Source organism: Anomalospiza imberbis, chromosome 3 (genome assembly GCF_031753505.1).
Source record: "Anomalospiza imberbis isolate Cuckoo-Finch-1a 21T00152 chromosome 3, ASM3175350v1, whole genome shotgun sequence".
NCBI lineage: Eukaryota > Metazoa > Chordata > Aves > Passeriformes > Viduidae > Anomalospiza > Anomalospiza imberbis.
In genome coordinates, this window is record NC_089683.1 from 58,821,673 (window position 1) to 58,838,717 (window position 17,045).

The 17,045-nt window shown below is 36.4% G+C and overlaps 1 protein-coding gene across 24 annotated transcripts in view; it reads right to left on the reverse strand.

Moving 5' to 3' along the window:
- The window catches only part of SYNE1 (spectrin repeat containing nuclear envelope protein 1), a 289,553-nt gene that overhangs the window by 64,679 nt on the left and 207,829 nt on the right, over window positions 1-17,045 (reverse strand). For 18 of the 24 annotated variants that reach the window (XM_068184611.1, XM_068184610.1, XM_068184615.1 and 15 more), the window contains 11 exons: window positions 13,197-13,331; window positions 12,479-12,585; window positions 11,313-11,463; window positions 10,365-10,499; window positions 10,048-10,203; window positions 9,021-9,230; window positions 7,632-7,733; window positions 5,794-5,913; window positions 4,072-4,272; window positions 2,679-2,852; window positions 2,108-2,239 (listed from right to left, as the gene is read on the reverse strand). In XM_068184611.1, the coding sequence (XP_068040712.1) occupies window positions 2,108-2,239; window positions 2,679-2,852; window positions 4,072-4,272; window positions 5,794-5,913; window positions 7,632-7,733; window positions 9,021-9,230; window positions 10,048-10,203; window positions 10,365-10,499; window positions 11,313-11,463; window positions 12,479-12,585; window positions 13,197-13,331 (1,623 nt within the window). The remainder of the gene's footprint in view (window positions 1-2,107; window positions 2,240-2,678; window positions 2,853-4,071; window positions 4,273-5,793; window positions 5,914-7,631; window positions 7,734-9,020; window positions 9,231-10,047; window positions 10,204-10,364; window positions 10,500-11,312; window positions 11,464-12,478; window positions 12,586-13,196; window positions 13,332-17,045) is intronic. The other 6 variants (XM_068184631.1, XM_068184617.1, XM_068184608.1 and 3 more) reach the window with 2 other exon arrangements.

A 17,045-nucleotide genomic window follows, 5' to 3' on the forward strand; every position in this document is an offset into this window, starting at 1 on the left:
TATTGCACAAGAAAGCAAAAAAGGTAATGAAAAAGGAAAAGTTCTTAATACTATAATCCAGAATGAAACTGGAACTGAGACAGGTTTAATTTAAACGGTGACTTGTGGATGACTAAATAATTTGCACATGTGGGCAAATATACCTTTTAAATTCCACTATCATTACCCAAATAGTATGGATTTTGAAAACATCTTGTACATTGGTATAAGTTTGAGGATAAAATGTACATGCATTCCCATTTTTCAGTTCTGATGAAAGTAATCTGAATATAAAAGGTACAAAACTACCATTCTTATAGTGAGTACATTAACTTTCTATCACTCTTATTTCGTCTTTCACAAAAATAGTTTTTAATAGATTAAAAAAAATTATATATTTGTGAGTCTGTGTATTTACACATAACATATATTCAAAAAAATTCCTAGACAGAGGCTTTAAAAATTCTAAGATAATAATAAATTTATTATGATGGATTTTAAAGCTAAATGTGGCAAATTAATAAAATCTATGACATAACAGAATACAAGAATCTGGATTTGAGCAACCTAGTTTATGTAACTGAAAAAAAAATGAAGAAAACTAATTTAGGGTCAGGACAAACATAAACAATGCCTAGCATCAACCAAAATCAAAACAACCACACAACAGAGTGCTTAAATTGTCCTCATACCATATGAAAAGCAGAAAGTTGTCTGGTAAAATAACAAAAAAGATGACAACACAAAGTCAATTTTCAAGAAAAATTTGACAGACATTTTTCTGTAAAACAAAAAAGAGAATGAAAACTAAAATGTCTAGTATAAGGAGACAAAAAGAAAACACTAGACAGAAGAAACAGGATGTGGTAGAAAAACTGTATTTAAACTACTTGTTGCATTTGGGAAGGAAGGCAGTTTGAGGAACCACAGGCTGTTTAGCCTCACCTTGCTCTCTGGAAAGATCATGGAGCACATTCTCCTGGATTCCATTTTCAGTGACAAAAAAGGACCAAGAGGCGACCAGGAATACTCAGTTTAATTTCACTAACAGCCTTCTATAACAAAATTATTGTGTCTGTGGATCAGACTGACTTCAGCATGGCCTCTGACACCATCTCCAACAGGACCCTCCTCTAGCAGCAGAGAGAGCTCAGGCTGGATAAATGGACTGTTTGGTGGGCTGAAAATGACCTGCATTACCAGTCTCAATGCTAGTAATCAAAGGCTTGATGCCTGGCTGGCAGGTTGCAATGGGCAGAGCACTCCAGAAATTATTGTTATTTTAACCCAAATACCTTCAACATCTTAATGGCAGACAACATTCCCTCAGTAAATCTATGGATGACACTAATGTAGGGAGAGTGGTTGGGACAAAAAATGGCAGACTGATTCCAGAGAATCTTTATTAAACTTAAGGTTGGAGACAGCAGACACCTTGGAAGGCTGAAGAAATGCAATGTCTGAATCTTGGGCTGACTAGCTGTATCTCAGTACAGGTCAGGAAGGAAATTGGTAGTATATTTAACCTGGCAGCTTATCAAGCAAGCCACAGCACTGGCCTCTATTAGGACTGTGAAAACCAGATGAAGTAATTTCATTATCCTCATCTAGCTGGTGCTGATGAGGCCAAATCTACTCCATCTGACTGTGCTCTGACCCATGTCTCACCGAGTTCAGGAAGAAGGAAGTAGTCAGGGTCCGGTGTAGAACTATTAAGTTATTTAGGGACCTAGAGCACATGTCCTTCCCAAAGAGGCTGTGGGAAATGTGCTTGCTTTAGATTGACAAACAAGGGCCAGTCTAACAAAGATCTACAGCTGTTTGAGGTAAAATTAAAAAGATGATAGAGATAAACTCTCCTCAGTAGTGCCACACTATATAAAAAGGGCAATGGTGACAAGCTGAAAGTTGATGTTATTGACTGGGCATTACAGAAAATCTTTTATAGGAGGCCTTGGTGCAGGACTGCAACTGGTCCCATGGTCAGCTGTGGGATCTCCTACTTTCGAGCTGTTGCTGATCCAGCCTGTGACAATGGTAATGCTTCAAGTGGGTGGCTGGACTAGATAACTGTCAAGAGATCGCTTCAACCTCTCTTTTCTGCAGAAAATGTCTACAAAACACCAACCTGAAAAAGTGTAATCCGGTCTCTAAGCCTGTCCTCTGTCTCTTCTACCAAACCAACAATGGGGATGTTTCCTTCAACAGACTCCAGCTGTCTGGTGAGTTCCTGGTAATCTTCATCCAGATGCATCCAGGTCTACAAGCACAAATTATCCATGTATATGGTGAATCTGGGTATCTAGATTTTTTTTTTTTTATCTGAAGTCCTACAGCTTTCCAACCTATATGGTTGTGAAAGTACAGAAATAACAGTACAAATGTCCAGTGGACCTGTAAAAGGACACCATCCCTGTGACAAGCTCAACTTTTGGTAAGAACACATGGATAAAACTGTCATGCTTTCCTTAACCAGCTAAAGCTAAGCAGCTCTTTAGACTTAGAGGAACATAACTTGTGCCACCTGAAGGTCACAACAGTTAAATAGAAAAGACTGCCTGTAGTCTATCAGTTCTTTGTGTGTATGACAAAATGGACTGATGCTCATCAATTCTGTTCAAGCACAGGAAATCAGCTTTATAGAATATCCTGGTGGTTGATCACAATGGAAGTATGGAAAAGGCCACAGAAATTCTCACCTCTAGAATGTATTCCAGCTCCACACCTCGTTTATGAGCCAGCTTTAATACAGCTGAAGCTCGTGTCATTATCTCTGAATGTGAATGAGTTTCCTTCAAGAGGGCAAGGCTACTCATCTTTCTAAAAAGTGTTTCTGTCAGGATCATGTGAGACTCCAACCCTTGAAAATATTCCTGAAAAAATCAGATGTGAGGGAAAGGGAGAATAGAAAAGAGAAAGTGCAATTGTTATTCAATCCATTACCACTAAAAAAACATTTTAAGACATAAGCAGTACAATCGAGTATCTGCAAAGAATTAGGTAAACCTTTCATGTCACAACATTTCACGAAGTCCAATATAATTTAAAGACACTGGTCTATTCAAAGAAAGGAGTCAGTCATTCTTTCCACACAAATTCCATCCTGACTCTTGTTCCATAAACAAAACCTGCTTAAATCAGATAAACAACCCCAAAATTTCTGCCTAATGAAAATGTGAAAAATACTTGTCCTACTTGTGGGTGCTATTAATAAATGTAAATTTCAGTTGAAAATAAATGGAATGGTGGATGAAATTCTATGTAGCATGATAGGACAATACTAAGAACTTGTTATTAGAGTAATGAAGAAAATGCAATCTATCTCGGTTCACCTTCAACAAAGCACTTGAAACAGTCTTTCAGAACAGTTCACTGGCTCCAATTTAAAATAGAGTCTGGCCCACCATTCTGAAAAGCTCCTAAATATTTAGGAACAGAAGGTTAGCAATTTGCTCTTCATAAGTGTCTTGGCTTCGGCTGGGATAGAGTTCATTTTCTTCTTAGCAGCTGGTAGAGTACTGTGTTTTAGCTTTACTATGGGAATAATGTTTATGACACATTGATGTTTTGTTTGTTGCTGAGTAGTGTTTACACCAAGTCAAGGACTTTTCAGCTTCTCTTGCTCTGCCAGTGAGGAAGTGCATGAGGAACCTGGAGGGACCATGGTCAGGACAGCTGACCTGAACATGGCAAAGGGATATTCCATACAATAGAGCATTATGTGCAGTATATAAACTGGGGGGGAGCTGTCTGGAAGCTGCTGATTTCTTCTTGGGGACAGGTTGGTTATTGGTCAGGAGGTGGTGAATAACAGTATTGTACATCAATTATTTATTTCTCTTGTGTTTATTTCTCTCTCTCCTTTCCATTACAGTTATATTGGCTATTGCAATTATTTTTATTAGTGCTATTAGTATTAGTATTCATCTTTCAATCCACAAGGCTTACCTTTTCTTTCCGATTCTCCTTCTCCCCAAGGAAGGAACACATAAGAAGGAAGCAGCTATGTGGTTCCTAGTTTCCCACTAGGGCTAAACTATGACAACAAGCTTACAGTCATTACTACTCCTGAAATATGTCCTGGTTTCTTACCTTATGTTTTTCAAGCAGTGACTGAACCTCTTCCTTGGAAGAAACAATCATTTTTTGGTCACCAGCCATTTTTTCTTGGCCTGTTTCTACCAGGTCAGCCAGGTCCTGCAAAGCCCGCTCATACTGCCTCTTCAGAGCCATATTCTGATTCAGATCACTCCGCCTGGATCCAATGATCATCAGCAGCTCATCATACTTATCCTGGGGGCCAAAGGGCAGCAATGGTGATTCTTATTTCACACCTTACAGGTCTTCCTAGAAGCAACCTAACTGTCCCTGTACTTTCTGTGAATACTAGCAGAATAACATTTATTTCCAGATCAAAAAGAGTTTGCAGATATACTGACTTCATTGATAAATTAACTCACGATTTAAAGACAGAAAAAATAAGCAAGACCTGCAACTCTTTAAAGTACATGCATTTGGGGAAAAAATAGCAGAATTCCAAAGGCTTATGTAAGCAGCAAAGGTTTGGCTTAATACATCAAAAAACAGCGGCTACCATGCAATGCAGATGCCGTTTACATTTTACTTTTTATAATGCAGAGGACTGCATGGATTCCATCATGGATACAGACCATAGGCATCTCAAAGTCAGGTTTGTTTCCTTCTCCTTCCCCAGAAGCTTACTGGTAGCAACCAAGATACATACAACTTACTGTAAAAACCAAAACAAGCCCATACTTTTGATCTATACAAGACATTCCAACAACCAAAATATCTCTAAGATCATCCAGTGCTACAACAAAGTGCCCACCCTCGGACTACAGCTGGCTCTCCCAGCCTTAAACAGAAAATTGAGAGAAGCAATACTGTCAGGAAAAGCCAAATGAAGGCTTTTCTAAAAACTGAAATGGAGGGGGAACATAATGCCTCATCAACTAGAAAAAAAAAACCAAAAAACCAAACCAAAAAACAAAACAAAACAAAAAACCAAACAAACCAGGAGGAGGCACTAAGACCAAAAGGATAAAGAAGTGGGCAAAAGACACATTGCTTAGTGATTTATTTCTTAGTCATTCATTTTTAATTGATATCACTGTCTAGTTGGCTTAATAAGTTTATGGTCCAGTTTCATTTATTTTATTTGCTTCCAATTTATTATGTCATTGTAAATGGTAGAATTCATTCACAAACCTTCTCCTTGATATTTCCTCAAGCATTCCCCTGCATCAGCCAAACTGCTTAAAAAGGACTTTTTCAATAGGTTTACAGAAGTTGTGGATCAATTGCCCACATGTATTGACATGAGAGGTGCCCTAGCAAAAGCAGAACATTTCCAGTTTCAGGTCTCACTTCACTCTCCATCCTCCTTTACCCCCTTCCTGCTTTGAATGACAGATGTGAGACAGTACTAAACCACAGGTCATGAGACTCTGGTGAGAACTGGGATGAACCTTCAGCAGACAAATTTATGTTTACATGCTTAATGTCATCTGTGGGAAAAGGGAGTGGATGAGACAGAAAACATGGTTTTGTAGAAAACATGGTTTTTACAATTAATACTGCTAATATCAGAGATGTTAGAAAATCTGAAGAGGCAAAATTGTAAAACTAGGTGAACCAGAGAGAACACACTCTTTTATGCACACCACACTGAAATGCCTTAAAATCCCTTTTCCTAAACTGCTTGATGAAAAATAAAAAGAAGCATTCCTTTGATAACACAGGTGAGAAAGGTGATAGGATGGACAGGTCTAGGATGGAACTAATGAACAATACCTGGATCTTAGACAACTCTTGTACAGAAGGTTGGTCAATTTGTAGCTTGTCCATACGCTTCTTTAATTCATTGATTCCAGCATCTAGTTCCTTTAAACCTTCTTCTGTCTGCAGTATGACCTGTATATGAAAATTACATTGCTAAGTTTTAAGTTTCAATAACAGTAGTGTAGCTGCCCTACGATCAGATTTTTTTCTTTCTGCTTGCAGTACTAATCACACCTTCAATGTGCTGAAATTTTAAAGGATGCTATGAAGGAAACATATTAATTAAAAGTTGGGAGAGCCCAGTTTTATTCTCAAAGTTAAATAAGTATATAATTATTACTTTTAATAACAAGCTGTTTTAGTATCATATAAAATACTATGCTTAGTATTTTTTATACCAAACATAGCTGTGAATTTCCATGCTTTTAACTATATAGTAGAGGCCCAAAAATAATTTTTTTAATGTAACAATGTCATTTAAAGAATTTTTTTAAACAGTCATTCCTGTCATCTCTGAGCACCAAACAACCATCACAGCAGAACCCATGTATGAAAGCAAAGAGCTCTGTGTAGTTCCCTTTCAAGTCTTGGATGGAGCTAAAGTTACTTGTACCTCCCCTTTTGCACTTGGAAAACTACAATTTAAGAACACAGATTGGAATTTGCAAGTGTCTAAAGGTGATGAGTTTTTCCAATGGAAGCTACAAGCTTCCCAAGGTCTCTGCTGAAATAACACATGCAGATTATAACAAAGTTAAAAGTGCGAAGTAGATTCCTGTACTCAAAGTGCTTTGTTGAGGCCCTTCCTGGAAGCATCCTATCCAAATATTTTTTAACTATGTATGTGAAGTAGAACTCCTGCCTTTCAGCAACATGGAGTTTGCACAATACAGTCACTAAACTTCCACTTGATGCACCTGAAGTCACCAGGCTGATTAAGGTCTTTGTTTCTACTTTCCTGACCTCATATTGAACAAGCAGCAATGCTTTTAAATTTGAATGTTTTATCAGCCAAGGGAGATTTTCTGAAACAAATAATGTCATTTGCTTTTGTTACCAGGTTGTTTTCCTAGCTGGTAGTTAAATTAATCATACTGGAAATAAATTTTTGCCAGTGTCTGGCATCACAAATGATAGAAAAGAAAGACACAGTGTGACCTCTCTTTTTCATACAGGAGGTGTAAACTCCTTCAAAATTTGAATGTCAGGTATGTAAAGTCCAGTATTTCTCTTTAGCTGAAGGGTAAGTCTTTTCCATTTAGCCACCTGCTGGCACCAGACATCACTAACAAGAAATATCTATAAAAAGTACCCCTTAGCATACTTCATTCATTTTTCTCACTAGCAAAACAGAAACAAGAAAACAGGATATACTTATTAATATAAATAATTAATTATTCATCAGGCCATTCCTGATAAAGAAATAATAATTACAGTCCTAAATTAAAAGGAGTAACATTAAAGACATCACTATAAACCAGTGAGCAGGAAAATGCCCTTCGTTTACTAATTAGTCTAATAGTCAAACAATTTAGCAAAACTCTGGACTTTTTTTGGTTTATTGAAGTTTTCTTTTTTTCAAATTCTGCCCAGTATAAACCTAACTAGGTAGTAGATCAGCTGGAGAGATGAGAGAGACACTTTTGCTAGGGTTTTTTTGTTGTTGTGCCTTTTTGTTTTATTTACTTATATGTATGTGTAATACACTCTTGGACATACTTATTTTCCTATACTTAATGTGAACATGTATGTTCTCCCATTTAAAGGAACTGTTCTCTAGAATCCATTTATACTTTGGATAAAAACTTTACCTCTTCCCCTCTCCCCAAGTGACAAATACATGGCAGTACCTGCATTTGTTCTGTTTCTGGTCTGTCAGCTGCTTCTGCTAATTTCTGTAGAAGTAAGTATTTCTTATCAGCCACCGATGTAAACATGAGCTTCAGATCATTCTACAGGAGACAAAACCAACAAATTATAGCCAATCACAGCACAAAACAACTGAAAAATATTCCATGCTTCAAAGAGTTTAAAGCATTAAATATTACATGGTAGCACTATAGCATAAACAATATTCAAAAAGCATCATAATTAGCCAATGTAAAACATTTCATATTGCTGAAAATCCAGCTATGGAGACTAAGAGCAAAAGTGACTCATATTTAAAACATATCCCATGAATGCACTTCTACTTTTGCCTTCCAATTAAATGATTAATTACCAGGGGTCATTATCTCCATGTAAAAAAAAAATCTTGTGCAGTTTATTCAACCATATATGATTGTAAACAAGCTTGGTTTTACTTTTCAAGGCAAGTTGTTTTAAATCACAAACTTGAGCTAATATAACACATAAACAAACAGGACCTCCACACATTACAGGGCTAACCACAAGCTGAAACTTTTAGAATATTTTATCAGAACAGACACATAAATATTACTTAACAATTTTGCTTAAATACAATCAATCATCTTTTTCTTGCACTCATCTCAACAAAAAATTATCAGCACATTTTTCTGAGACTTTCAGCATTACATAAGAGGTGCATTAATGATTTAGTATTTATTTTTACATTCAGTAATTATTTTAAATACTGAAAATCTCTAAGAATAATGCAATGAATTCTAATCAACCTTGATGTCATCAGCAAAGGGAAGGCTTTCATTGAAATATGGAAGATTGCAGAGGAAAGATTATGGAGTTTGAAAGGAAATCTAGTAGTAACAATCTATGCAAGGATGACCCTAATCTAAAGACACAACAAATTTTTTTTTTTTTTAATTTATGGAATTTAATTAAAAATAAACCCTACTGAAGGGCTTCATATATTAATGACAATGATAATGATAATGATAATAATAGGAGGTAAGGTAGAGACCAAGTAAGATCTGAAATCATTTCTCAACTCTGTTTGAAAAGTTTTCTGAAAGTGCACATTTCTCCACTTATCAGCATTTTTTCATACTTGCAAAACACAGCCTTCCTTTTATGTAATGCCTGCAGGGTGATACAGCATGGAAAGATTATCACTTTACTGTAATTGCATGAGTTTTAGAAGTCTTCTAGTGGAGAGTTTAAATTTTGAGTAATTATTAGGGTATCAAATTTTGCATAGCTTGAGAAACTTGATTTTTCAATAAAAAATCTGTGACAACCTTGTTCTTTTGATTTGGTACCAAAAATTCACAGCCTTTATATTCCCGTTTGACATACATCTCTGTTAATTCATCACTTCATACCTTGAATGTGATAATTTGCTGGAGCCGTCCTTTCATCTGATGGCATCTCTGATTTACCACTGACTCCAGTAAGGTCAGTCTTCTCAAGAGACAATCCAAAGTGTCTTCTATAATAACTCTCTTATCACTACTCTCAGGAAATATCTGAGCAAACAAATTCTTGTTCTTATCCACTTCTTCTGTTATGTCTTTGATTTCTTTGGCAAGAGACTAATTTTGTAGAAAAACAGAAGTGACAATCAGACATTCTGGAAAGCAGGCAAACATTGCCATAACCATTGTCAATTTTGCAATGATGTAGTGAATTTTTTACATTGCTGGTATATACACACACACTAGAAAAAGATGGAAGCTACAGTAATCTCTGATAATAAAAATATTCCATACTCCAAGGAAATCAAGTGCCAGAACAAAATGATGTAAAGCCACAGAAAGATATGGGTTGGATTAAAAGTCATCTAGTCCAACCCTCCTGAAGTAAATATGGACATCTTCAAGTAAATCAGGATGCTCAGAGCCCTCTCAAGCCTGAATTTGAATGCTTAAAGGTATGGAACATCCACCACCTCTCTGGCCAACCTGCTCTAGCATTTCCACACTCTCATTTTGAAAGATTTCTTCCTTATATCTTGTCTGAATCTATCCTCTTCAGTAGAAAACGATTGATCCATTGTTCCTTGCCTCTCCCTCCCCCCCCACCAATCAATTCTTTCTGCCTCCCTCACCCCTAATTAATGTTGATGAACCTGTGCTGTTTCTATATCCAAGAGTATCCCTCCCTCCTTTTCACTGTTTCAATTCCAACAATGTGCTGTTTGCTAATACTTAGAAAAGATGTTAAACAGAATAAAAAGTCTATGCTTTCTGCAACGTTCTCTACACGGTCAACTGCAGAATGCTGCAGTTACACAGAGATTATGTCAGCGATATGCCACTTATCCAGGATTCTAACACCTTTGTTCTAAACACTACATAAAATGCACACTTATTGGCAATTAAAAGGAACTCCTACTCATGAATTCCTCACCTCTTGCTTGCAGAGGTAGGTTTCTGTTTCTTCTTCTGGCAACAGAGCTGTAGCAACAAAGGCTTGCTCTTCCACACCATCCAACCACACAGACGTGGCAGTGACACCATCATACAGCTTCTGTTCAAGATGCAGGGTCTCCTCCACCCGTACAGCCTGGGCAAAAGGAACCAGAGAAGTCCAGCACAGAAGTACAAGACAGTCTTCCAAACTTCCAATATTTGGGAAAGGCCTGGATTTCCAGGTCATAGCTGGAGGAGTTTTCCCTGTTAATGTGGCTTTGCTGTAGGACAGGTACAAAGACACTTGAAAATTACCTCAGATGAGACATCTTCAAAGGCCTGATTCAATTCAACCAGTACTGGTGACACTAAGGATTTATCGTCATCCTGTGTCTCCTCCTTATACAAAGGCATTCCAGGTATTAATCTGTTTGGTCTGCTATAAAGCTGCTGAGAGAGAAGCACTAATTAGGATGCATCTACCATATGTAGGGCACAAAATTCAGCTGTACAGATTTCCTACTGACTGAGGCTATCACCTGCTAATGCTCATGGTCCTCCCACAAATGCCCCATGTCATGAATATTTTGCATAAATATTGCTCAACAGGAGGTTCACTAGAAATGCATGGCAAACGCTTGCAGCCAGATTTAAAAATTACTGTTTTTTACCAAAAATATAATCAATTACAGTTTAATTAATACAAGGTATTTAGAACTTTGGAAGCTGATTAATGGAGTGTTATACAAAAAAAAAGAGTGGATTTCGGTCTATTAACAATAAAATGGAAGATGTATGTCAATATAGACTTTGGTTTGTCCCCAGTTTAACTGATTAATCCCCATTTCTTTCAGTAGAAATACTGTTCCTGAAATTCCTCATCCACTAAGATCAAGAATTGAATGTAACCAATAAATTCAAACTGAAAATAACAGTTTTCCTCTAAGCTGTTGCCAGAGTACTGATCACTTCCAGAGGGATGATTTGTTACAGAATTATCCTGAGTTAGATAAGTAGATAAACATTATGTCTGAGCTCTTTCTTCCTTTCTAGTTCATTAACCTGATGGGAATGCAAATCAAATCACTTTTAGCATGAGCAGTGCTGGTGCCAATATTTAACAGTTTTTGAAGGTGTCACAAAAATAAATTGCTCCATATCTCATGCATTAACTACAGCACCTTAATGGATCTACATATTGTACCTCTTGTTGTAACAACTACTTTCAAAGAGAAAATGGAAAGAGACATTTAAAAAAGTTACCAGCTGTTCTTTTTCCAAAGCTTTCTGGAGCAGTCTCTGCTTGGTACTGAATTCCTGGTTCAGGCTTTCCCATTTCCTCTTCATCTGTTCTTCAGATGATGGCTTCTCACCTTCTAAGGCTAATTCCTCAGAGAGTACATCAGGCTTCTCACTGAATCAGAAGAAGCATAAAGGTTTAATAAATGCAAAAGTTATAACCATTTAAAGTTATAATTTTCCATTAGGAAATTCTACATTTAAATAAAGTGCTACTTTATATAGCTCTGACTTGTTGATTTTGGTTTTGTTCTTCTGAAAATAAGACAAAGGCTGGTTTGAACAGCAAGAAGTTCTTATCTGATGAAATAAAATGTACTTTTGAAAAGACTCTTTGAAGCTGCAAGTACCCAAAATGAGTAAAAAAATCCCCAAACTAGACTGAATATATACTACACTGAAATGTAACCTACAAAGAGGTTTTAGTTAAAAGCATGAATTAAAATAAATATTTTATCTGACTCCTTCCTCACCTCCTTTCTCAAAATGGCAGACATAGTTTAATGAAGGACAAGCATATGAGTTTAGCTTTGGTAAACAGTTAATCACATTCAGAATTTTCTGTTTGGTGGTTTGTTTGTGGGGGTTTTTTTTGTTTGTTTTTGTTTTTGTTTTTTTTATTTCTAAAGTACACCATCACTTGACAGAAGTAAACCTCAAACAGAAGGAGACTGGTTAAGTACTTTCTGGCATTTGAATTAAGGCTTCAAAAGGAAAAATACTTGCTAAATGCAGGAAAAATAAAATTAAGCAATGAGTATCTCATCTGGGAAGATCTGTTAAAATGGCAGATGCCAATGCTTTAGGTAGATGTGATTCACACACCAGTGCTGGTCCATAAAGTTACAGTAACTGCTTGTCTAATGAGTCTCCCTAGTCTTTAATTTTAGTGTGATTCCTGATAATAAGAATTAAAGGGCATTTCTAAATGCTGAAGGTGATCTATTATCACAAAATATTTTGTGTATTATCAGACTCCTGAATTATAAACCAGGACTTCAGCAGCCTAGGTGCTGCATAGAATAATAAAACAAAAATTAGAGGACTATGAGCAGAAGAGGGATGTAAGCATAGGGATGACAAAGTACAGTCATAGAAATTTACTTTTTGAACAACACATGAAAGCACACCTTATAGACAGCCCTTCAGTAGAGCTTTGCTGCGTTAGGATCTCTCCTCCACGGCATGCTACTGATCGAAGCAGATTCTTCTGCTCTTCTAGTTCCTGTTCCAGCTCCTGTAACACAGCAAGTTACAAAAAACAGAACAAATCTCAAACAGACTGGTTTTGCCTTGGAAGGATATGTTTACCTTGTTTAACTGTCATGCCAAGTTAGCTGAGCTACTTCTGAAATGGCTTGCTTGAACACCAAAAGTAGTCCAAAATCTCCAGCCAGGGACACAGAAAAATTGGGTATATAAACTGGATTACTGAACTAATGAACTGATACAATGCACTTTCTGGAACCTACCCTAGTGAGAATATCTTCAAATCATTCAACACAATATATAACGTAATATGTGTATCTTTGCTTGTATGAAGACAAAGTTATTATTTTGTCTATTATCATCTCTCTTTAGAGTAACTTAAATGGTTGATTCAATTTTATTCTGCTGACGGACAAATTTTATTCTACTGATTATGTAAATTGACCATGGTCATCCAGGAAGTCTAGCCTGCCTGTTACAGATATAACATAGGGAACTCAGATACATCATTACCAAAGCAGTGAGTATGAAACAGTGTAAAAATGAATATTTCAGTGGAAATATTAACAAGAGTGGCTCAGCTATAGCATTAAGTGCAATATAAAGATGGGAGTAAAAAAAAACCAACAGAATACCAACTTTCTGCTGCTGCAGGGTACTCTGCTGCTGCTGTGAGCGAGTAGTTCTTGCTTGCGCCAGCCATTCTTGAACACTGGGGCTTTGTGAGGAAACAAAGTCCAGATCGCTCTCCTCCTTTTCTTGTAAAGATCCCTGCTGTAAGAAAGAGACATTAAGATTTAAAAAAATCTCCTACATTGTTAGAGAGCAGGCAGGTTCAGCTCATCTAAGCAAAATCTCTCAAGTTGCTGGCTCATGTAAATTCTGAAGTGAGCAATGACTTTAGATTTCTGACTTATACTGGTTTTTGGTTACTAGCAAGAAAAGCATCCCTAAAAATGTAAAAATAAACATGCATCATTGCACTTAGCAGAATCAGAGACCACAGCTCAGAGACCTTGGAGTTATGTGTTTCTAAAGACTGTTCTGCTTCTAAAAATCAGCCTTCACCTGTAAAGGAGGGTGCAGCTTTACCAGGCAATGCAGGGATTCAGTGGTTTGTTTCTGTCAGATTTTTTATCTAATTAAAGCAATTTTTTTTGTCTAATTGAAAAGGAGAAAATTCTCGTTGTCATTCTGGTCAATATTTATTAATCAGTAAGTACATAACTCTACGTTCAGCAGAAACACACTGGGTAAACAGCAGATGAAATATGAACAGCAGAGAAACTAAGAGAGATCAAACCACAGAATGTTAGAACAGCACAGCAAAAGCAACAGTTCCTTCCATTCATATTTCTATCATGTTTTTCCAACATGAGTGATTAGACAGGCTTTCTGTGTAAGCAATGCAAAAAAGAACAAATGCCTTAATAGCTCAAAAAAATGTTTTATCAACTTCTTAGCTTCCAAAGTCCATGTTGTTTGTAAGTTTAAGTAATTTTAGCAGCCAATGTATTCAAATGTAGGTATTTTAACATGCTTGGCGTTATGTTAAACACAGACATGTAGGTCTGGCTACTTAGATGTACACATCTCTCTGGACTTATTTAATATTACTTGCAGTCATACGATGACTGTAGAGCTTGCACCTTTTTGGTTTTTTTGAAAGCTTCAAGATCTAAAACTGGGGCTGAATAATTCTCCCATTTTGTCTATATATTTCATTTTTGTAGGATTCCCATTATGCCCTCAATTTGGCCTTTATTATAAATAGATTAAGACTGCCAAATGGTTCAGCAACAGGCTCTCCAAACCACAAACACTCTGCCTTCCAGGGGACATTCTTCAAATCAGACAAGGACCAGCATGGCAGAAGGTGGGTGCGGAAATCGTACTTGCCACACCTGGTGCTCCTTATGCTAACAACTGAGATGGATCTCTGCCACCAGTGACCCTGGCACTAGCCACTGAAATAGCAGAGTTTTGCTAAGTAGCAGAAGGTTAGGTGTAAGATATTAATTTTGGGGGACGATGAGTGTTCTGAAGTTGAAAGGACTGATGAGTGTTAGAGGATATAAACTGTTAAGAGGCGCAAAAAGAAACAAGAAGTACTTGGTGCTGGAAAGAACCATTAGCCCTTGCTTTATGAAAAAAACTTTGTTTTACTAAGGTTTCAGTTTGCAGGTAAACTCTGATACTTTACTTTGTAGGAACAAGTTTCTACACCAGCTGACGTAGTTGGAATGTGAGCAATGTTATTACAGAATGTCAGATTGGGCAAAGCAAATAGTATGTGAGAAGTAAAGAAGATCTGAGATTAGGAAACAGACAATCTTTCTGTAAATTGTGGAGGGGAAAAATCTGCTTAATTTTATATACTCTAGGGACCATAGTTATTCAACTTGTACATTTCTTTAGAGAACAGTATCCAGTTCTTTGCATTTGAGTGGGCTGGTTGATTTCAGTTACATTTTGGGTTTCGCTTTATCTGGGAAGAGGACTGAGAAGACACAGTTTTGGAATTATACTGTGACATATAATTAATAGTCTCATGGTTCCTACAATAGCAAGGAGTATAAAAGGGATTGTGGTATTTGTTGATGCAATGAGGTTTTTCAAATATGCTACTGTATGTACTTTTTAGATCAAAAGTATTTGTGAACCAGATTTTATCATTGTAAAATTATAAAATGTAAGTTTGAAAAAAACCTTACGTTTGCATTTACAGTTGCATTTTCTGTCTGAAGGAACTGTATTACATTTCCTTTAAACAGCCAGGGAAATACAAGCTTGAACCTGTCATTCCCAGCTACTGTCCAGTCTAGCACAGAAATAAATGGAAAATCCCTGAAGAAGATTGTGATGAAATTAAACTTTCAAAGGATTTCAGAATTATACAAACTTATATGAGGCATACTTCTTCTTGTGAAACTGGAATCATTCCTCCCCTATGCATCCTTTACAATAAAACATAAAGAAACATTATCTGTTTTACTGAGGTTTTTTTACTGCAGAATATGTTCTACTTCTTTGTTTTTTTAAGGAGTGTGTATTTCATTGCCCCTAAACCACAGAATTAACAATAACAGACACAGTATTTTGTGTGTTTCAAAGTGCTACCTTTGGAGACAGTATAGTCTGGAACACTCCTGTTCCAGCATGTTTCTGATTAGTTTGACTACTTTTTTTTTTTTAGGAATAAAGAAGTTGGTATCCAAGTCACCTTTTCTGTATTACTAGTGACACTCATTAATTAAAATCAGAAGAAAATTGAAATTGTTCCAAGCAAGTCATAAAATCTCACACTGACTTAAATTCACTGACAGGCAGAAATACACTTTAAGGAAAATATAACTCAGTCTCAATAATAGTCTTCCAATGCCACTTAGAAGGTTCCTTCTTTTGGGAGGAGGCTGGTCTATTCCAAGGTTATCAGAACATCTGGAGACATGTAAAAATCTGAGTTTTTTACATGCATGAACAACAGTGCTGTTAGCTTGTAATGTTTCTCAAGGTTAATACTGGCACTGGATAGAATTTGGGGCATCTGATGCTCTAGTCCTCAGTGTTTGGAAAATGACATCATAGAACTTCTCATTTGAAAAAATTTCTCAGTGACGATTAGAAGATGTTATACTGACTGTGTCTATATTCTTACACGATCTGTAAATGAAGTCAAAGAAATACTTGAAATTCATAAAGAAACTTGAGTCTTGCATTCATGTACCATCTCAAATGATTCATATTCTACATCTGGAAATTATTTTGTTGTTATTTTAGATTTTAGAAGATCATCCAAAAGTCTCTTCTAAGAAGTAAACTAAATCACATCACTGCATTTTAAAATATTTTAAAATTTAGCAAAAAACTCTGTGATGCCTTTTCACTTCACAGGTCATATACGAGAACAAAGTATCATGCGCCCACATGGTGCTGGTAACTTTTCATTTGCCTAGTGATGAGGTTTAATAAGCAAGAATAACATTAAAGTTACTTCATCTTAGAGGTAATAGGAACAAATACCTGGGGGAATGTCTCCTTTCATTTTTATTTCTCAATTTTTCTGAAATTATGTGATGTTTTAAAGATATGCAGTTGCTTTGGACTAAATATAGTTCTTAGAACATCAAGTGACTTTTCAAGCTAACCTCTCAGTAGACTTTAATCTGCATTACAAGCCAGAAATCTTTGAAGCTTATCATGTTTAATTTGCACAGCAAAGCCAAGAAAAGAAGTAAAAGAAAAGGGGGGGGAGGGAGTCACAGCAGGGCAAGCAAATTCAAAACCAGTCAGTCACATTACATGGTTGGGTTTCTTGAATGTATTCGGTTCTCCACATGCTAGTTTTACCTAAAGAATGACCAAAAGCAACTGTTAAATACAATGAGTTAGTGACAATGAGCAGACCAAAGCTGCTAGGAATAGAAACCTAGGGCAAGACTGAGGTTAAATGAATTTCTGCTTATATAATGCTGTATTTGGTATAAT